General features: G+C 37.3%; 1 protein-coding gene, 1 long non-coding RNA gene and 2 other non-coding genes across 5 annotated transcripts; 3 read left to right on the forward strand and 1 right to left on the reverse strand.

The window, feature by feature from the left end:
• Positions 1-193: 193 nt before the first annotated feature.
• LOC111586390 (solute carrier family 22 member 7-like) lies at positions 194-22,145 on the forward strand. The gene is made up of 11 exons (XM_023296091.3): positions 194-452; positions 1,304-1,716; positions 5,166-5,269; positions 6,853-7,007; positions 7,087-7,255; positions 10,269-10,392; positions 10,493-10,602; positions 12,377-12,591; positions 13,895-14,003; positions 18,970-19,176; positions 19,584-22,145. Exons 2-11 carry the CDS (start codon positions 1,336-1,338, stop codon positions 19,702-19,704), a joined length of 1,695 nt encoding a protein of 564 aa, XP_023151859.2. The 5' UTR covers positions 194-452; positions 1,304-1,335; the 3' UTR covers positions 19,705-22,145.
• Positions 3,658-3,730, forward strand: trnar-ccg (transfer RNA arginine (anticodon CCG)). Its single transcript has one exon. It is a non-coding gene; the product is annotated as a tRNA-Arg (tRNA).
• On the forward strand, positions 4,223-4,295 carry trnar-ccg (transfer RNA arginine (anticodon CCG)). The gene has a single exon. It is a non-coding gene; the product is annotated as a tRNA-Arg (tRNA).
• On the reverse strand, positions 12,914-17,124 carry LOC111586391 (uncharacterized). 2 transcript variants are annotated; one of them, XR_002747981.3, is made up of 3 exons: positions 17,064-17,124; positions 16,922-16,982; positions 12,914-16,193 (listed from the first exon to the last, which is right to left on the reverse strand). It is a non-coding gene; the product is annotated as an uncharacterized LOC111586391 (long non-coding RNA). The 2 variants fall into 2 exon arrangements; XR_008604387.1 differs by having other exon boundaries at positions 16,922-17,099.
• Positions 22,146-22,210: the final 65 nt, after the last annotated feature.

A 22,210-nucleotide genomic window follows, 5' to 3' on the forward strand; every position in this document is an offset into this window, starting at 1 on the left:
GCTCAAAGAGGCCTAATTTAAATTTGAATAGCTCTATAGACCGAATATGTTCCTTAAGTTTTGTAGTTTTATTGTCTAACTACACAGAATCGCACAATCAGTTTGTGCAAGAGGTGACAAAGATAAAACCCTATTGTGCTCCTTCTTTGAATGTTTAACAGTCTCCTAACAAACCCAGTATTGAAATTATACAACTTGAACCTTGTAACTTTAAAGTACACAGATTGAAGGTTGTGCATTAGTTAAAGATAAGGCTGGCTTAAATTAAAACCTGCAGAGCCTGAATCCAGCAGAGGACGACTGCAGCAGAGCAGCAGTAGCTTAAAGGGTTTTAAAATTTACATTACTGCAAAAATGGATTTAATTGTTTAATCCCTTTTCAGCTTTTAAACTCTCTGGACCTGCAGTGTGCTGTTATTTTTTCGGTTTCTTTCACACTTCATCTCAGTAAGGTGATCTGGACCAACTTTTCTTAACTTTTATTCTTTTATTGCCACAAAGATACAGAATTTAGATGTTTTTTTTAAGTAAATTATTCTCAAACTGATTGAGCGATCTAGCAACTAGTTGTATCATCATTTCTTCTGCAGATTCATTGACTCCAGGTGCATTATTTTGATTATTTATTAATGCAAAAGCTGATCTAATTGTTCATTTTAATCAGTTTTTAGTTTTCAAACTTATTGGACCTGCAGTCTGCTGTTAATTTTATTTTATTTTTAAAAATTTGTTTAAAATTAGTTTTTAAAAAAAAATGTCTTGTTTCAGTTTACTGTCACAGCAGAGGAAAGAAACCAGAAAAAAAATCATATATAAGGAGCTACAATCACAGAATTTAGACAGTTTTTTTCTTTATTAAAAGTATTCTCAAACTTCAAGAAATATAATTTACTGAGGATGATCAAAAATATTCCGAGTTTCCAGAGAAATAGGAGTAGAAAACACATTTGTAGAGCTTTTAGAGCAGAAATGATGCACTGGAGCTGCAGATTTTATGGTTTCTGCATCAGAATCAGACTTTATTTTATGTTTTTATTTTTTGTCTTTTACCTGTAAAGTAACTTTGAGTGCCCAGAAAAGTGCTATACAAATAAAATGTATTGTTATTGTTATTATTATTATTATTATTATTATTATTATTATTATTATTATTATTATTATTATTATTGTTATTATTATTATTATTATTATTATTATTATTACTATTATTATGTAGTTTTACATGTAGGTGAGTCATTTATCTCATTGTTGGTGTTGATTTGCTTCAATGCTGCTGATTCATTTCATTTTTTTCTTCTCTCAGTTTGCAGAAAGAGCTAACCTTTTGTTTAAAAGATGAAGTTCGAAGCCATCCTGGAGGAGATCAACGGCTTCGGGCCTTTCCAGATCATCCTCATCGCGCTGCTGTGCTCCCCTCGGGTGGTTCTTCCCCTTCACTACCTGTTGAGTAACTTCATCGCCGTGGCTCCTCCTCACCACTGCGACATCAGCTCGCTGGATGATGGAGGGTTCTTCGGAAATTTAACTCAAGAGCAGAGACTGACCATCAGCATTCCCACTGGAGAGGATGGAGAACCTGAATCCTGCGAGATGTTTGCAGAGCCTCAGTTCCAGCTTTTATCCAACATCTCCAGCAGCAGCGACCTCCCCACAATTCAGTGTCAGAGTGGATGGATTTATGACAACTCCAGCTTCACCTCCACCCTGGCAACAGAGGTACCTGTGTGCTATTAAAAGCTTGCAATCACAACAGATTTATGGTTTTCACCACATCACATACGGCTACATTTCAGTTAAAAGTGCAGAAAATTAAAGAGCAGATAGTTAAATAAAAGACTAGATGTTAATATCTCTTCTTGCATACATAAGACACCTCCTAAGACTCTATGGGATGGTCAAGTGAATGAGGGCGTCCTCTGGGTTATCAAATGGGCGTCCCCTTTCCTAGGTGTTTCGCTGATAGGCCCATGACACCTCCAGAGGGTTCAGCAGTGAATCCCAGCATATCAGGTTCACCCCCTAGATGCCATCTTCTCACTTCAAGGCCCAGATGGAGTCCTTTCTCTTCATCCACAGCCACTGACTTCCCTTTTCAGCAGCTCTGGAGAGGTCCTTGATCGCCTGCTGGTGGACCTTCCCATGTACTCACATCTCCCGGAGAAGCCTGGATGTGGAGGTGACCATGAATCCTCTGCAGCCTACTTCAACTGGTCGGACCCTCACCTTCCAGCCTCACTGTTCTGCATTGGCAGCAAGCTCCGTATATCTCAGCTTCTTGTGCTCATAGACCTCCTCAACTGAGCTCTCCCAGGGCACTGTGAGCTCGATGATGTAAACTTGCCTAAGCGAAGCTGATAATAGCAGCAGCAGGTCTGGTCACAGGTTGGTGGATACCATCTCAGGTGGGAAACAGAGCTTTTGGTCCAGGTCTAACAGCATCCTCCAGTTGCAAGCCCCGCTCAACTGTCCAGGATCTGGTCAGCCCAGCATTAATCTTCTTTTATGCAAACAAAAAAGGAAAAAGGAAGGACAGATGAAGGCAATGCAAGGCAAGGCAGCTTTATTTGTAAAGCACGTCATACACGAGGGCAACTCAATGTGCTTTACATTAAAACCTTAAAAGCGTTGGAAACATTCAGACAAGCGTAAAAGCACAATTAAAATGACAAATATAATAAAACATAGAAAAAACAGGAAAACTAGAAATATATTAAAAAATAAAATTAAAATTTGCATTTAAAATAAGTTAAAATAAGCTATAGCAGAAAAGCAGTGGTTAACAGAAAAGTCTTGAGCTGTGATTTAAACGCAGCGAGAGTTGGAGCCGACCTACAGCTTTCAGGGAGTTTGTTCTAGATATGTGGAACATAACGAGTAAATGCTGCTTCACCATGTTTAGTTCTGAAAGCAGACCAGCACCTGATGAGGTCCAGATGGCTCGTAAAGTGACAGCAGATCAGCTGCTTTATAAACCATCAGCAGGATTTTAAAATCTATTCTCTGGCAGACAGGAATCCAGTGTAGAGATCTAAGAACTGGAGCGATGTGATCTACTTTTTCAGTCCTTGTTAGGACTCTAGCAGCAGCGTTCTGATGGACTTTTTAGGGAGTGCTGTAAAGACACGGTTACAGTAGTCTAGTCTGCTAAAGATAAATGCATGAACCAGTTTTTTCTAAATCCAGCTGAGACATTAGTCCTTTAATCCTTGATATATTCTTGAGGATTGTGGGTTCAAGTCCCATCTACATTGCTTGATAATATCAAAAACAATATGTTTCTTATGGATCTCTGTCAATACAATTTGCCACTGCACAACAATGTATAACGGTTTCTCACACTTCTTTCTACCATGTTTGCTGAAATCCAACCTTGTGGCTGTTGCATAATCCTGCAGTGAGAAAAAAGCCTTGACAGAGCACACAGAAAAAACAGCAGAAAAACCTCATCAATGATGACTTTATGAAAGGAAAAAGGAAGAACAGATGTAGGAGGGTGCTGACTACATTTATTATCAATGAGCTTAATTCAGAGTTGAAATCAGCGGTGATTTCCTCAAATATTTGTCTAATGTGCCTCAGAACAGAAATAACTTCATTAGAGGTTGATAAAAATGTCCATGCAGACTTGAGTTTAAGCATAATGTAGGGATGCTGTATGACCCAGTGGCCTAATGGACAAGGTATCAGCCTCCGGAGCTGGGGATTGTGGGTTCGAGTCCCACCTGGGTTGATTAATTATGTTTAAAAAGAACATGCAACTCTCCACTAATGTCTGTGTAGTTTGCCACTGCACAACAAGCTGTTCAACCTTGCAGCTGTTGCATAATCCTGTAGTGAAAAGTAAGCCTGCAGAAAGCAAAAAAAAAAATTTATGAGGAGTTTGTTATGAATAAAATAAGAAAGAGAGGAAAGATGTTAGCGAATACTAGCTACATTTAGCATCAATGAGAATTTAAAGCTGTTAGCAGCAGTGGTTTCCTCAAATGTTTTGTCTAATGTACCTCAAAACAGAAATTTAAAATTGTATTTGCTGATTTTAACTGCATGCAAACATCCAGAGCTGTGCAGTCTAGGTTTAAATAAACAGCTGAAATCAGCAGAGGTTTCCTAAAATGTTTGGTCCAATGTGCCTCAGAATAGAAATAACTTCACTAGAAGCTGACAAAACTCAAAAATATCAATGCAAACTTGAGTATAAGCATTATTTTTTGTGCCTGTATGTGACCCAGTGGCCTAATGGATAAGGTATCAGCCTCCGGAGCTGGGGATTGTGGGTTCGAGTCCCACCTGGGTTGCTTGGTAGTCTAGTAATTCATAGATCTCTATCAATATGACTTTCCACTGCGTGACAAAATGTGACTTCTTTCCACTACGTTTAATGAAATCTAACCCTGTAGCTGCTGCATAATCCTGCAGTGAGAAAAAAGCCTTTATAAAGCAGACAGCAAAATAACAACATTCATGATAACTTTCATTTATGAAAAGACAAAAATGAGAAACCAAGGAAAGATGTAGGAGGATGCTGGCCAAATTTATTATCAATGAGCAGAATTTAAAATTGAAATTAGCAGAGGTTTCCTAAAACATTTAGTCCCAAACCTCATAATAGAAAAAATTCCACTAGAAGTTGTCAAAAGTCAAAAACACTGATGCAAACCTGAGCCAAAACATCATGTTATCCTGGTGTATGTGACCCAGTGGCCTAATGGATAAGGTACCAGCCTCTGGAGTGGGGATTGTGGGTTCAAGTCCCATCTGGGTTGCTAGGTAATACTGAAAATTGCCTGTGCAAAATAGTTTGTTGATACATTGGACCAAAATACAACTGTTTTTGTCTTTCAATCATTAATGGATGACGAATGTGCATTACCTTGTGCATTTAAACAGTTTGAAATATTTCCTAAAAGCACATTTCTGTTTCTTTAGTATTTTAAATATTTTTTCCCATTTTGTCATCAAACTCTTTTGTTATTAGTAAATGTTTTTATTCATATCAAATATTTTCAATGCCAAAAATTACATGTGTCTGATATTTTAGTTGGCTAGAAGGTTTTAACATACATTGTCAATCATATATTATAGCTGACCCACTGAGGAGCAGATTGCAGGAGAACCAGGAGCCTAAAAAGTTCATCTAATCATTTATTCTCTGATTTGTCTTTCAGTGGGATCTCGTCTGTGATAGAAAGAATCTGACAAAAACAGCAAGCTCGATATTCTTTTTTGGAGTCATGGTGGGGGCCATAGCTTTTGGATTCCTCTCTGATAAGTATGGAAATTTGTCTCATATTTGAGATCAATTTGAGCTCATTAATGCAATAAATGTCCAGCAATCAATCCAGATTTGTTGAGTTATTTGAATAACAACATGCAACTAATGTGTGCAGGTATCACAAATTACATCAGATTCGAGTCAAATTACCATTTTTTATCCAACAGCTGTTGCACCAAAGCTCTTTCCAATAAAATAAAACATGATATTTGGCATCACAAACTAAACTAATAAGTTTAAATATTGGAGTTAAGACCCTGTAGTGTTATTTATGGTGTGATTTTAGCTGAGAAATGTAAATATTAGGGATTTAAGAAACCCCACAAAAATTACATAAAACACTACTTTACCGGACTATAATGCACATTAAAGTAAAAACCCTACAGTTTAATTCATTATGTATAAATAATCTAATGCAGGTAGTCAAACATGTGGCCTGCGGGCCAAAATCGGCCTGCCAGAGGGTTCAATCCGGCCCGACTTTGTAAAGTGTAAAAATTACAGAGAAGACATTAACTGCAGATTGTAAATTAGTAAAACTATAAATTTAAAATAATTTCTAGACCATGACAAGTTGTTTTGATCATAAAGTAAAATACTAGATTGCTTCATTTTGTGTCTCATTTTTGTAATATTTTGTCTTTTTTTTGTCAGACATTTGTCGTTTGTCTCCTGTTTTTGTCATTGTTTCTGTTTTTTGTCGTTTTGTGTTTACTTTTTGTCTCGCTTGTGTTGTCATATTTTTGTCATTTTGTGTTTCACTTTATTGTTTTGTGAATCATTTGTTTCATTTTGTGGTTTTTTTTGTCTCGCTTGTGTTGTTTATCTACTTTTTTGTCTAATTTTTGATCTCGTTTGTGTCATTTGTGTAATTGTCTCATGTTTGTCCATTTTTTTGTCACTTTGTGTAATTTTTGCTCAAATTTTTTTGTTTTCAGTCATTTGTCTCAGTTTTTGTCGTTATATGTGTCTTTTTGCGTTTCATTTTTGTAATATTTAGTCTTGTTTTTACATTTTTTTTGGTCTTTTTTTGTCTGATATTGTTGTTTTGACCATAAAGTAAAATACTATATCATTCAGTTCCAGATACTTGGGAGTAAATGTTGTGTTTCTTTGCAAAAACACTTGGATCTGTAAGTTGTAATGTGTAAATGATAAACTGAGGCATAATATTGAAATTTAACTTATTTTTCTCAAGAAATTTCAGGAAATGTCAACTTTTTGATGGTTTTTATTCAGATTTTTTTGTAAAAAGATAATTCCTTAAATGTGAATGTACATTTATGCACTAAAATAAAAGAATTAGGAGTTGTGGTTATTTATAGGTTATTATGCTGTGATTTTACTGCTCCGGCCCACTTCAGATCAAATTGGCCTGAATGTGGAACCTGAACTAAAATGAGTTTTACTCCCCTGATCTAATGTAATACTAAAGCTCGGATCCTACAGTATTATAGATTAACTGATGCAAGTATTAAGCTTCTATAGCATTGTAACTTATTTACAGCTGAAGTTTTGAACCTGCAAAAATACACAATTTATGTGTGTTTTTGTGTCTAGTTTATCTAATTCTTTTCCAGGTATGGCAGGAAAAAGACTCTCCTGGCCTCGTACATCATGTCAATGGCGTTCGGCTTCTCCACTGCATTTGCAAACTCCTACCTCATGTTTTCAGTGTTGAGGTTTCTCACCGGATTCTCTCTGACGGGAATCAGCGTCACTTCACTGGTTCTCAGTAAGCTCAGTGGGAAGGTGATCATACGTGTTTCAGGATTTAAGATACCTATTCATTCGTCATTTTCCTCGCTGTGCAGGCATCGAGTGGGTGGACACGGCCCACAGGTCGTTCATCGGTGTGATCGGAGGCTTGTCCTGGTGTGCAGGAAACATGCTGCTGGCTGGATTTGCTTTCCTGATCACCGACTGGAGGATGCTGAATGTGACTGTTACAGCGCCGGTGGCTTTGGCTGTTTTGACCTGGTGGTAAGAGGAAAAAAAAACATACTACATGACATTTTTTTCTACAAAATGAGCACATTTCACCACGCAGAGATCACTGAGTTTAAGTGCTTTTAAATAAGTTTGCATTTAATTTCAGTCTAGTTTATAAAAAATGTCTGCTTGCTTTATATTACACAGTTAAAAAAAATACATTTTATATGATAAAATTCTGGCAGCTGTGGTTGCTGCTGTAAAATTACGGTAAAACATTTTCTTCATTTACAGTAAAGAAATGTATCGATAATGTTGATTCTACAGTTAAAAAAATGTGCTTCTTTCCATATTTCACTGGAAAAAAAAGCTTTAACCTTGAAATTTTTGTTCAAAATTTACATGAAAATATCATTAAAATAAAGTTTGTGTGACTTATTAATATTACAGCATTTTTCTATTATCAGCGCAACAGTTGGTGGATTTAACATTTAATGTGTATTTTTAGGAAAAAGTTTGGTTATAGCTGTCATAAATATTAAACAATATGTCCGTTATTAACACAAAAGTCTATCAATACATCAATACAATCAATGTAAAAAACTATTTTTTTACACAAAATGCAAAAATCACATTAATATAACAGCATGTTTCCGTTGTCAGCACAACAGTACATACATTTAACTGTGAAAAATTTAATTATTTTAGAGAAATAAAGGCAAAAATTATACTATTGATGACATATTACAGCATTTTTCCATTAAATACATGTGTAAGACCAGGGAAAAAAGAGAATTATTTTTTCTTTTTAAATAGTTTTCTGCTGATGAACTTATTTACAGTGATTCAGTGTTATATAAACTGGATCAAATTGTTTTAGACTTTACAGATTTTTAGCATCATGGTTTGACAGTTTTCCACCGTAAAATTTACGAACATATTTTACAGTGGGATCGAGACGACTAATGAAAATCTCAGAACTTAACAGAAATAGTTACTGCCACTGCAGAGGAACATTTTAAGTTCATAATGGTTCCTTATTGGTTCTTACAAATGTTCTTCAAAGCACCTTTTTGTGGTATTTGGGTTTCCCTTTTAAACTATTTATTCTTATTATGGCGGAACAATTTAATTTACCCCCAAACACCCATCCATCCATCATCTATACACCGCTTATTCCTCATTAGGGTTGTGGGGGGCTGGAGTCTATCCCAGCTGACTGAGGGTGAATGTATGGGACACTCTGGACAGGTCACCAGTCTGTCACAGGGCTACAAATGCAAACAATCACACTTACATTCACTTCTACAGACAATTTAGAGTTACCAATTAACCTCAGCATGTTTTTGGACTGTGGGAAGAAGCCGGAAAACCTGGAGAAAACCCACACATGCACAGACAGAATATGGAAACTCCATGCAGAAAGATCTCGGGAAGGCCGGGACATGAACCAGGGATCTTCTACCTGCAAGGCGACAGTGCTAACCACCGAGCAAGTTTTTTTTTTTTTTTTTTTTCCATTTAGACAAACAAGAACTTTGGCATTAGTGTCAAGATTTATTTGTACATGAATCTGTCAGCCGGAAGTCAACCAAATGCCCAAATATTATATTATATTCATGTTAAAGTGTTTGCACAACTTCATAGAACTGAGTTTAAGAGAGAAAATAAATACAACAAAAGGTAAATCAATCAATCAAATTTTATTGATAGAGCACTTTACAACAACATAAAAGAAGGCCAAAGTGCTTTCCATCAGCATGATAAAACAAAACAATACAATTTGGTTAATACAAAACCATAAAGCCCATAAAAAAAAACATAAAAACCATGAAAACCATAAAACCAAAATGCAGCACAGATGAATCAGTAACATTTAAACAAGGCATTTTAGGATGACATAAAAATAAAACAGCGCTAGGAGTCAAAGGCACGTCTGAATAGGTGAGTTTTTAGTCTGGACTTGAATAGCGACAGGTCGGTGAGAACATGAAGTTCTACTGGGAGTGCAGGGTTCCAGAGTCTCAGAGCGGCAACAGCAACAGAATGATCACCCCACTGCTTGTACCAAGACTTGGGCACATCCAGCACCATCTGAGTGGACGAGCAGAAGGCTCTGCTGGGGCAGTAGATGGTTGAAAGCTCAGATAAATATGATGGAGTGAGGCCATGAAGAGCTTTAAAAACAAATGTTAAAACTTTAAACTCAGTGTGACAATGGAGAGGATGGGGGTGATGTGACTGTGTCTAGATGTGCAGGTTAGAAAATGCAGTGTCACTTAGATCCACTCTTAACTCTTTTAAAATATACTTTTTTTTAAGGTTCCTGAAGCAACCTTTCCTCTGAAATGGGCTGTTGAAGTTTCCTTCGAGAACCCTAAAAGCAGAGTTCCTTGAGGCTCCCTTGATTCTAAGACAACAGTTGATGACTACCTTGGACAGTAAACTATTAAGTTCAAATCCAAGCAATGAATCTTCATATTGACTTTTTGTTTTACAAAACAAGAACTACATGGAGAAAATATTGCATCAGTAAATCGAACAGTAAAGAAACAATATTAATGTACTACTAGATATCATGCAAGATATTTATTCAAAGTCATTAAATAAAGTCTGTTTGTTCCTGACCGTTCTTCAGCTACAGATTCATTCTGGAAACATCTTTTCTAGAAACTGAAATTTGATGCTTTTTTTTCTGCAACGAATTCTTTGCTGGAAACTGAAACTGAGAAAGTCTTGGAGATTTCTGGAGTCCTAAAAATAAAAGCAATCGCTGTTTAAATGAGAGGATAATGAATATTAAAAGTGGAAATGTTCACATCAAACTGAACGTAGAGATGTATAAAAATACATCTGATGCGTGTTATTTTAGTCAAACTAACTGAATTACCCAACTAGAAGAGAACTGGCTGACAGGTAGGATTTTGTTGTTCCAACTGGTCGTCTCAGCCCCACTGTAAATAAAAATTAGACACATTGTGGCTTTTCTGCAAAGTCTAAATATGTCAGGAATCTGAGGCTTTTTTCCAATGTGTCCGATTATTTTGATTGGTTCTATCTGCAGGTGGGTTCCTGAATCTGCTCGATGGCTTTTAGCCAACGGCAAAGTGGAACAGGCTCAGCTTTACCTGAACAGATGTGCAAAAGTCAACAAACGACAAAAACTGTCGTCCAACTTCGAACTGGAAGTAAGTTTTAGCTTCATGCACCAAGAAATGAATGCTTCATCATCAACCAATCATGCATCTAATTCTGCATATTTAACGTTATTCCTCTGCTTCTATACAGGATCTGGACAACATAAATGTCCTGGAAAAGCAGAACAAGAACTACTCATACCTCGACCTAATCAGAACCCCAAAGCTGAGGAAGTTAACCCTACAGACGGGGATAATTTGGTGGGTGGCACCTTCAAATAATGCCTACAAATATCTTAGAAATCGTGGCTTTGTACCACTCATTACACGGATGGAAAAATCTTCCCTCATAATATTGATTTTAAATTGCTGTGTGAAGCTGAATGTGCTTCAGTACAAAAAGTCACACACACTAGTATTTCACTGGATGGCCTTTAGCTCTGAGAACAACACACATTCACTGTGCCATCGTTTCGATAAGCTTCTTCAATGTCACAGCATTTATTTCTGTCCAGAGTTGCATTCATTTTCTACCAAGAGCTTGTATTGATGATGGGAGAGTCGGACCACTGTGCAAAGTCTTCTCCAGAACATCCCAAAGATTCTCAGTGGGGATGAGGTCTGGACTCTGTGGAGGTCAATCCATGTGTGAAAATGACGTCTCATGCTCCCTGATCCACTCATTCTCAATGTGAGCCCCATGAATCCTGGCATCGTCATCTTGGAACAAGATAAACTCCATTGATGTAAAGACCTGGTCATTCAGTATCTTCAGGTAGTCAGCTGACCTCATTCTATAGGAACATAACGTTGCTGAACCTGACCAACACCAGATCATAACCCTAAACCCCACAGGCTGGTAGATACTAGCCATGATGAGGGCATCACTTCATCTTCCTCTCTTCTTACCCTGATGCCCCCATCTCTCTGGAACAGGGTAAATCTGGACTCATCAGACCACATGACCTTCTTCCATTGCTCCAGAGTTCAATCTTTATGCAACCTAGCAAACTGAAGCCTTTTTTCTGAATATCCTCACTGATTAGTGGTTTTCTTAGAGCTACACAGCTGTTTAATCGCAATTCTTTGAGTTCCCTTTGCATTGTGCGAATGGAAATGCTCTTACTTTCACTATTGTCAGTCAATCACAGAACAGATTTTAAAACCCTACTGATCTGATCTTTTACAAATCCCACAACGGTTTAGACCCAGAATACATCTGTGATATGTTCAGAGAATACAAACCCAGCAGGGCTCTTAGATCCAAGGACTCAGGTCAGCTAGTCCAGGGCAGAGTCTGGACCAAACATGGAGAAGCAGCATTTAGCTGTTATGCTGCAAACAAGTGGAACAAACTGCCAGTGGAGATTAAACTTTCATCAAGTGTAGACACTTTTAAATCCAGGTTAAAAACATTTCTTTTCTAATGCGCATATGCATGAAATCTGCACAGTATCCTTTCACTAGCTGCACCTCACTGTAATGCTTTCAGTGTTTTATGTAAAGCACTTTGAATTGTCTTGGACATGAAGGGTGCTGTACCAATAAACTGGCCTTGCCTTGCCTATTGAACATTGCCCTACGTTGTACTGTTGTTTATTTACAATGTGATTTCACCAAACGTTTAAGTGCTTGCCGGTCACGATCATTCAGGATTTTTTTCTGACCAAGATGATGGTTCACATCACTATCCTTCAGGTTTTAATAATGCGTTGGACGATTCTTAAACTAATTTTTGTAGTTTCAGTCATCTCCTTACATGTTTTCTTTGCTTGATACTGGCCAATAGTTTGACCCTTTTGAAACAGATTAACATTCTTTCCACAACCACAGGATATGTCTTCCAACATGGCTGTTTAAGAAACTAGAAGCTCCTCACTGCATCAGCTAGAGTTAAATAAGTTGTTGCAACTGAAATATTTTCATCACTGCAGTAATTAGCCAGTGGAAGACTCTTACCTATTTGCTTAGATAAATCTGTTTTTTTTGGCCAGACAGTGTATAAAGAGGTGTTTGTTCTGATTCTCCTCTGCAGGTACGGAGTCTCCTCGACGTATTACTGCATCAGTTTGAATATCTCTGGGTTTGGCTTGAACATGTACCTCACACACTTCATCTACGCTGCCATCGAAGTTCCCGCCAAGCTGCTGGTTTATTATGTCGTCAACTTCTTCGGGCGAAGGAAGTGTCAAGCAGGAACGCTAATGGGGACGGCGACCTGCGTGGTGATAAACATCTTCATGCCAAAAGGTCACTCAGTTCCTTTTTTTTTTTTTCCTTTTGCTGACACATACGTGGGAGAACTTTAGCATTTGTGGTGCTGTGAATTAGTAAGAAAAAAGTAGCATTAAGTACATTTATTTCTCTTTAAAAACAACATTGCCAAAACTATACCATTTATCCAAGCCAGAAAGTGTAAAAACAAAAGTCAGATTTTTAACATTTCAATGAAAAAATAACCAAATCCGAGCTTCAAAATCACTTTTCATGTCTCATTTTAAAAAATGCCAAAAATCAACTGTTTGCTCAGATCAGATTCTGTGAAAAACAAAAAATTCTGCCATCCTTGGTGCAATTGTGAAACCATTAGTTATTTAACTGTGACCAACAGTCACATGACAAAAATTCAGCAACTTTTCAGCATAACAGATAGCAGATAGATGTAAAAAAAAATGTAATTTGAAATATGAGTAAAACATCTATAATATGTAGAGACAATTTATTCCCTAATGTTAGTAATGTTTGTGGATGCTTGGAAAAATGTTGTGCATGTAGTTTCAGGGTTTTTTCTTTAAAAAAAAAAAAAAAAAAAGAAATAGTCAAAGAAATTTTACTTATGTGAGCTTTTGATGCCTTATAACTTGTTTATGCTGCATAAGACATTTCTGAGTTTTCTTTCTTCATGGTTGTTCTGTTTCCATAGAGGTGCAAAAAATTATATTGCAGAGAAAATTGAGGCCATAATAAGTGAAAATGTGACAGGAGCAACAAAAAAAAGTAAAAAAGCAAAAACAATTTAAAAAAGTATCTGTAGGGTTAAGTTCTGCCTACTGCTCATGTGCACTAACCCTGTTTACATATTTATATTTTTGAGGATTTTTAAAAAAAAAATATTCTTTTATTTTACTTGTATATAGTGTGCCATTTTTTATTTTTTTTATCTATAGCTGGGAGTCACCAATCGAAATTTCGCTGTGTGACAATAAAAATTCTTGATTCTTGAAAGAATTTGAAATCATGACGTTTTTCTTTTCATGCGGGCTTGTGTGAAACTGTCTCACTGAACATTTATAAAATATAAATTGCGTCTACTTTTGTCCTTGTGGGCTGATTCACCCATTATCAGTCTAAAAATAGTCCGAACAATCACATCCTACCAGGTGAGTCACAACTGCTGTTAGGAAACATCTGTTTTCTGTCCGGTCCTGATCAAGCTTTCATTCACCACAAAGTTTAGACCACCAAATTAATCTGTATTTTCCCTTTTTGTTCCAGGGTTTCTGCATGTTTAACACTGAGCTAATACACCATTTATCCTCTGTCCTCTCCTCAGACCTGTGGCAGGTTCGTGCCGTGTTCGCCGTCCTGGGAAAAGGCTTCTCAGAAGCTGCCTTCACCACCATCTTCCTCTACACGACTGAGCTTTACCCCACAGTCATCAGGTCAGTGCTGCAGAAACAACCGAGAGCCACTTATCTCAGGTCACATGTGATTAATACAAAGATTAAATCGAACATTAACTACAGTTAAGGTCAAACTGATTAACCTTTAGCCAGCCTTTGACGCTCCTTATCAGTCGACCTTTTCTGCCTGCAGCCAGTGGTGCAATAAAAGCACCAGTACTCTAATCTAAGAAATAGTCCTGTATGAAAAATCCTACTTAAATAAAAGTATGTGGGTATATGTAGCCAAATATAGTTGAAGTATTAAAGTAAAAGTTCTGATTTGGTCCCTATTATTATATATAACATCTTTAGATTATCAATAGTGAAGCATTAGTGTGTCAGCAGCAGGTTTAAACCACTTTTTATTCAGTTTTATATGTTAAAACGGCAAATAAATCAGAGATCCACTCTTGGTTTTGCTCTAATCTTTGTTTTTTTGTGAAATGGTGCATGATTATATAGAAAAGCAAGAAGTGTAGACTGTAAGGAGTGTCATGGCCATTTTGAAATGACATGTGACAGAGAGGTAGCAATTAAAAGCCCAGTGATGCTCCAATGTTACATAAAAATACAGATATCTCCCTGCACACTGGCCTGTCCAAGCAGTTCATGTCTGGAAGACCCGTGTGAGAAGATTGTGTGAGGGCACGATGGAACCAGCTGTATGGAGGTCAGCAAAGGCAGCAGATCTAATGGATGTTGGTAGTCCTGAGCCAAGCCACCTACCTAATTTGGCCACCCTGCTGAAAGCCAAACAAGAGAGACAAGATCTGGAATTTGGGGACAAAGATCCTATTGTATCTTTGCAGTTATTAAAATATAGTGCACCTCACAGTGGCAGCATTTGAGACATTGGACTGGATAAGTTTTTCTGTCACTGGAGTCAAACTCAGCTGCATATATACAACACATTGTCCAAGACATCTCACCCAACAGTGTGTTTTGATGCAACTGGCTCAGTAGTGAGAAAACTGGTGAGACCAAATGGTACATCTGGCCATATCTTCTTGTATCAAGGTGTTCTGACAGTACACAACTGCTTCAGTGCCCCAGTGGTGCAAATGCTGTCAGAGAGACATGATGTGAATGCCATTGCAAATTGATTGACAGAATGGATTTGTGCAGATGCAGCTGTTCCAAAGGAAGCTGTGAGTGATTTTTCTCTGGCCATTCTTGGAGCTTTGGTCAAGGCTTTCACTCCTCGTCCTGATCTGAAGACCTACATTAACGAATGCTTTAATGGCTTACGTGGGAACCAGTCTGCAAAACAACCCCTTGTTTGGTCAGGGTTGATGCTGCACACTGCATCAAGATGATCTGCCAGTGGGACTGCATGAAAAACTAAACACACCGAGTCAACGATTTCTTTGTCAGGTCATTAGCACAGCTTCTTCAGTCACAATCCTTGGACCACGCAAAACAGATCTTAGGTGCTATCACTGTTGTCGCCCTCAGAGAGGCAGAGGGCTTCAACAGTTCTGCACTCCCTCTTGCATCAGAAAAGTGCAAGAAATATCTGAAACCCCAAACTGCAGAAGACTCCATCATCATTCCAGACGAAGCGACAGAGGAAATGAAAACAGTGGATCCATGTGATGAGATCCAGACTGACCTACGACAGTGAGTAACAGAAATATGCGAGGAGAGCAGGTCACTTGTTGCAGCTAACGGGGATTGAGATAATATTCACTTCCTCCCTGAGATTATTCCCCATGTAACCCACTTCTGAGTATGTACATGTCGCTACCCAGGTTCGTAGGAGCTAGGAGTAATAGCAATAACCACTGGACACAGGTACATGTTGTTATTGTGAACTTTTAGTTTTAGAAAGCTATTTAAACAGTACACAATATCATAGCAATACAGTACCTATGGGCCCAATAAACTGAGAAAAAAACCATAAAATATCCATTTGAAGTATTCCGGTGGAACCGGTTCATTGTGGATCCAATCAGAGTTCAAGTCAATCAGTCAAGGGAGTAGTCAAAGTCAAGGAAAAGTATCCAAGTAGACTCTTGTTGGTGTCGGTCAGTGGGACTAACACAATCCTACCACAGAATCCACTGAATGGTGTGGTGGTGGCTCAAAGTTCCACTGTGAGGTTCACCATCAACTGGATCGCTGGTCAGCTTCGTTGGACACCAGGGCTGGAGCTTCACATTTTCCAGGCATCAAATAAGACCTGACCTGTATTTACAAAACAGGTCTGTAGTTCAGGTTCTAATGTAATATCATTCAATGAGAGTCATTCAAGGTGTTGCACAACATTAAAATTAATCTTTTCTGTTAGGAAAACAAAACACTATAGCTTACAAGTCAATAACCATAGTTATTTTCATAACAAATGTTTCACAGTGTCAGAATATACCATTTTAACCAACTGTAATTACAATAAAGTGCAACTGTATGATCACATTTTATCAATGAATTCACTTATTTATAAAGGACACATTACCGTTTAAGGTAAAGTGTATAATTTGTATTCTTCCACATGTATTGCCTCTCTTTTTAACCCTTTTGAGAATAGGATTTGAAATTTTTCATGAAATAAATGAATTACATTGTTTTTAATTAACAAATTTAACAAAAATTACAGGTTTGCTGCGTTTATCCATCTTAATTGACTTAAGATTACATTTTACCTTTATGCTGAGTATAGTTTTAACCTTCAGTCACATATAGGGAAGGTGATTAGGCATTTCACAGTGTTAAAGTCTCACAACATGCTTACTTTTAGGGATACAGGATGGATTAATATACATTTTCAAGTTAAACTATCAAATAAATGCTTTTTAGTACTGCATTCTTCAAAACAACATCAAATGTGCAATACACGGTAGCATTGTGGCTAACATGGTCACCGCGTGGTATTTCCACATACACACTCATTAGAAAACAAGCAGGAGCTAGCTTACCAAAAAGGCGGCTTCATTAGGAGAAGACAGGACAATTAAAAGTGCGTCTTCGACGGTTCTCCTAAAATGGAATTTCAATCAATTTATATAATCGACTAAGTAATTTATTAGTTTCTTGTGCAAGACGAGCAGGTTTTCATACCTTTCTCTCTCGTTTACAACTCTCACGGCAGCAGCATTAGCAATGTTAAGCTACGTCGAATGTTTTAGCACACTACTTCCTGTCGCATTCAAAATAAAGTTCCGGTTTTCAAAATAAAACCCTCAGTACTCATAAATGTAAGGTGGAAATAACTAATGATCAGAAATGAATAAAAATGGTTATTTAACCCTTCTTCATGGCCTCGCTCCATCATATTTATCTGAGCTTTCAACCATCTACTGCCCCAGCAGAGCCCTCTGCTCGTCCCCTCTGATGGTGCTGGATGTGCACAGGTCTCGGTACAAGCAGTGGGGTGATCATTCTGTTGCTGTTACCGCTCCGAGACTCTGGAACCCACTTCAGGGCTCCAGGCTAACGTTTTTTCCTAGGCGCACAGTGGCTCCTAACTTAAAATTTTAGGAGCACAAGCAGAAAATTTAGGGCCACACACCAAAATTGACTTTCAAAGTAAATATTCACATTTCCTCTCATTTTCACTGTATTACTGATAAATACTTTAACAATAAATCTAGAAACTATAATGTTTTCAATTGACATTTTATTGTACAGCAGTTGACACAACATAATAAACAACTTACACACTCGATCGCAGCTGGAAATACACCGCATGTTGCATGCTGTTCCGGTAGCGGAACAACTGCAACTGGACTTTTACTTTATGCAAATTGGATGCAGCGCGGAGATTCCACGCATCGTGAAACTGTCTACAAACTTCTAAACTAGCCGTCGGTGAACTAAAACCAGGACAGATTCAGCTGCTGCACAGCTTAATTCTCGCCTCAAATGCTTTCAGAAATACTTTTCGCTGAAGTGTTTTCGAAACAGATGTGTTTATCTGACTCATCTGCTGGGCCGTCCAGCTGAAAGCTCGGTCACGTGACCACGCAGCGGCCCGCTGTTGCTCGAGCGCTGTCATGTGACCATGTTGTGGCCGGCTAGTGATCGCCCGACATCCATGTGATTTTCAGACCTGAAAATTGCACCCGCCTCTTTTCACACATAAAGCCAATCACAGTGGTCATTCGCCCCCCGCTATCACACATATTGGCCCGCCTTCTTCTTTGGTGTTCGTCTCCTTTCTTTCTTCTTTTGGAGTTAATGTTGGTTGGCAAACCAGCTCATTTGACGTTACTGTCAACTACTGGGCTGAAGTGTGGAGCAGAAGTTTGTCAGCAACAAAAAATATTCAATAATAATAATAATAAAAATTGGCAAATTTACTGGTCGCACATGTGCAAGTAGACGGAAAATGTATTCACACTGTCTCAAATTTTAGTCGCAAAATGCGACCATTTAGTCGCAGTCTGGAGCCCTGCACTCCCAGTAGAACTTCATGTTCTCACCGACCTGTCGCTTTTCAAGTCCAGACTGAAAACTCACCTATTCAGACGTGCCTTTGACTCCTAGCGCTGTTTTATTTTTATGTCATCCCAAAATGCCTTGTTTAAATGTTACTGATTCATCTGTGCTGCATTGTGGTGTTTATGGTTTTATGGTTTTCACAGTCTTATGATTTTTATGGTTTTATAGTTTTCGCAGTCTTATGATTTTTATGGGTTTTATGGTTTTATGGTTTTGTAGTAACCAAACTGTACTGTTTTGTTTTATCATGCTGATGGAAAGCATGTTGGTCTTCTTTTGTGTTGTAAAGTGCTCTATAAACAAATTTTGATTGATTGATTTACACTTTGTTGTATTTATTTTGTCTCTTAAATTCAGTTCTATTGAAGTTGTGTAAACTCTAAGTGACCCCAATGAGGATTAAGTGGTGTACAGATAATGGATGGATGGATGTCTGTTAGCAGGATTACATTTTGTACACCTACAGATATTAGCTCCATAATGTATTAAGTAAGTTCTTATAGTTTACTTTGTGTGTTTCCAGGCAGAACGGTTTGGGCTACACCAATTTCATGTGTCGTCTGGGAGTGTCGATGGCTCCTCTCATCCTGATGCTGGAGGACGTTTGGACTCTTCTTCCTCAGATCATCGTCTGCTCCATGGCCTTCGTCTCCGGCCTCGTGGCTCTGCTGCTCCCAGAAACTCTCAACGTGAGCCTTCCGGAGACGATAGACGACGCAGAGAAGCCAAGGTCAGCGAATGAATCAGTGAAAAACACAAATCCTGTGGTGAAAAAGCTGATTTTAGAGTCACATTGGCATCATCTAGTTCTGAGCATGGCGTGGGTTCTTTATTTAAAAACTGAACACGAGCAACAAAAAACGCCTGGACTCAACAAAAAAAGTTAATTAACAACTTAATGATTGGTTTATAAGTCGACTACTCAAAGATTAAATTGCTTCAACTAGCATATTTTCTGCTAAAGTTTTTGGCTGTTTCATGTTTAGTTTTTTTTAAATTATCATTTCTGCTGTAGCCATTAGCATATTAATTCACTGTCCAACACAATTGTTGTTGTGTTAATTTAATGCATTTTTAAAAGGTATTGTGGTAGAAACATTCTAATTACTACTATATCGGTGTTTTGTTTCATTCCAGAACAAACGACGGAGCTTCTCAGACCAAAGAATCTTCTGGTGTTTTACTGGAGTCAAACAGCAAAGCAGAAGAAACATCTGGAGGACACATGAGCAAAAGTATTGGTCAACACCCTATCTGAGTGTTTTTACTTCAAACTTGCAGCCTATTGGAAATATGGACTTCCAAAGTTTCATATGGAACCAAATCTGTGCACTTCAGGACGACACTTCCTGTATCATCATTCTTCTTCTGAATCAGTTTCTGGTTTGAACTTGTAGCAAAATAAAAAAAAAAAAATTATAGAAAAAAACAAAAAAAGAAAAATATGTCACTTTGATTACTGACCATAAAGGGACTGTAAACTTTTGTTTTTTGCTATTTGTAAGAAATTTCAGATCAAAATCTTTAAGCTTCTCTGCAGTTTGAAAACATAAAGATACAAATATTTAAGGTCACTTCTTTATAACGTATTTTTTGAGCAGCTCTAATTTTATTTATAAAATTTATAAAATATTTGTAAACCCACCAAATTACTCACAAATTATGGAAAAATTAATGAAAACTGTCCAAAAGTAGTGGAAATGATTTTTATTAAGTTCAAGATGGCATAAAAGCTGTTTATAATTCCTCAGATTTGTCCAAAAAGTCTAGAAATCTGTACACATTTTTTGGCTTGAGACTGTGACACCTGGATCGATGTAAAACTGATCTGGTTGCAGTTTTTACCAAAACTCAAATGTGTTTTTTATCCTTAAAAAAGACATGAAAATTGTCCAAAATTACAGAAAACTTGTCCCAAATGACTTACAGATTGTCCACAATAGTTGAAAATGACTCAAAATATGTCCAAAATTACACAGAACCAATCCAGCTGATCCAAAATGTCTTGAAATCTGTCTGCGTTTTTTTGTCTTTTAATCTGACACTTGTCAGTCACTTGTGAATGTTGTTCATAGGAATAATCTGACTCAAATCAAATCAAATTTATTTATTATAGCAGATTTAAAAACAGTTAACCAAAGAGCTGCACATGTTATAAGACAGCAGCAAGAAATAATAAAAGAGCATAAAATACTAAAAAAGAGGATGGTAACTTGTAAGATCAGTTTGTAAAATACATTCTGAGGTTTTTCTTGAAAATATCAACGAAGGAGGAACATTTAGTAGAAAGAGCAAATATTCCACACCAGGAAAACTTTATATAAAAAGAATTCAAGCTGTTAGCAGTAGTGTTATGTGGTATACTAGACTTGTATGATTTAGAAAACCGTTTAAAGTGCTTAAAACCACAGACAGATGATATGTCGGCTCCTCTGGATCGCTGTAAAAGTGATTAAAATGAAGCCAATATCTGCAAATTAAAAGTTAAAGTTAAAATCAAACAGCATTTTTTCACCACACAAAAAAAACTCTGACCAGATATCAGAAAAAAATAAATAACATAAAGACAAAAACAATAAAGTGTATCAGTGCTTTAAAACCCGAGTGCAAATTTAAAATATCAGTATTTCAAATAAAGGTCCTGTGTCAGGGTGAATAGAAAAAAAAATCAAACTTTTCAAGAGCTTCTTTTCACCTAAAAACAAGCCAAGGAGCATAATTTCTATGAGCAGATCACATGAAGCTCTAAAAATGTACATATTGTGACAACTGCTGTATGCAAAATATGAAAAAGTAAGCATTTTAGGAGCGTATCAGTCCTACAATGTGACTCCAATTTGTCATCATTTTTTGCATAGTCAAACTTTAAAGAGTTCTAATTTTAGCAATAATCATTTTGTAGTTTGTTGGTTTTATCTACAGACATGAATGGAAGTGCACTGAGTGTTTTAACTAGCTCACAGCATAAACTAGTGATCACATTTGCAAGAATACTCACACACAGGATGTTCCTGAGAAACTGCTGAATCACTCAGATGGCATCTCTGCCTGCATCCAGACCTCTGAATCCCTCCACTCTGACAGTAAAAAGTCAAGTCTGGCTTATTTCAGGCAAATAACCTTATTTCATGTGCTACTAGCTGTACTCACATTTTCCAGCTACATTTCACCTCTTAACTACTAATTAAGATGAGAATTACCACCAAATTCACTGCACATTTTTTTGAAATTCAGTTTTGTGTCACCATAAAGAAGCTGCGCGTGTTATTGGAAATGAAGCGCAGCTGCACTGAAGCTTCCATTAGCTGACTGGTTTCATCAGCTGAGCGACCAGCTGACCTGTAACCAATAACATCCATGAGAGTGTAACATCACTCTTCTCCTTATGCTAATGTGCTCATACCAGACATGTTGCTACTGCATAAGGATTTAAATGATCAGAATCCCAGATGCTTCAAGATGCTAATCAAAAAGCAGATTTTTTTCTGCTAAATCTGTGTAAAAGTGCCTCTAACTTGTTCATACAGAAATAATAGTTGTCCAAAACTAGACTGATCGATATTTGGATCAGTCCAGCTCAATTCATCAAATTTTCTTCCAATTTTTTTCCTCTGTGCATGTTATTAAGTAAAATTTGTGTTAAATCTGGGATCTTAGATAACATCTGAGTTAAAAATCCTTAAAGAAGGTGGAACTGTGTCTGTTTTTGTGCATTTTCTTTGGACCATTGCATTTTTTCTTGTAGCCCACTAAAAACAACATAT

This window comes from Amphiprion ocellaris, chromosome 16 (genome assembly GCF_022539595.1).
Source record: "Amphiprion ocellaris isolate individual 3 ecotype Okinawa chromosome 16, ASM2253959v1, whole genome shotgun sequence".
NCBI lineage: Eukaryota > Metazoa > Chordata > Actinopteri > Pomacentridae > Amphiprion > Amphiprion ocellaris.

Bases quoted from the DNA above. Each gene is read 5' to 3' on its own strand.
- LOC111586390 (XM_023296091.3), top strand. From the start codon at position 1,336: ATGAAGTTCGAAGCCATCCTGGAGGAGATCAACGGCTTCGGGCCTTTC. The intron at 14,004-18,969 runs GTCAGTGCTGCA...GTGTGTTTCCAG, and splicing joins CTTTACCCCACAGTCATCAG to GCAGAACGGTTTGGGCTACA. The intron at 19,177-19,583 runs GTCAGCGAATGA...GTTTCATTCCAG, and splicing joins GACGACGCAGAGAAGCCAAG to AACAAACGACGGAGCTTCTC.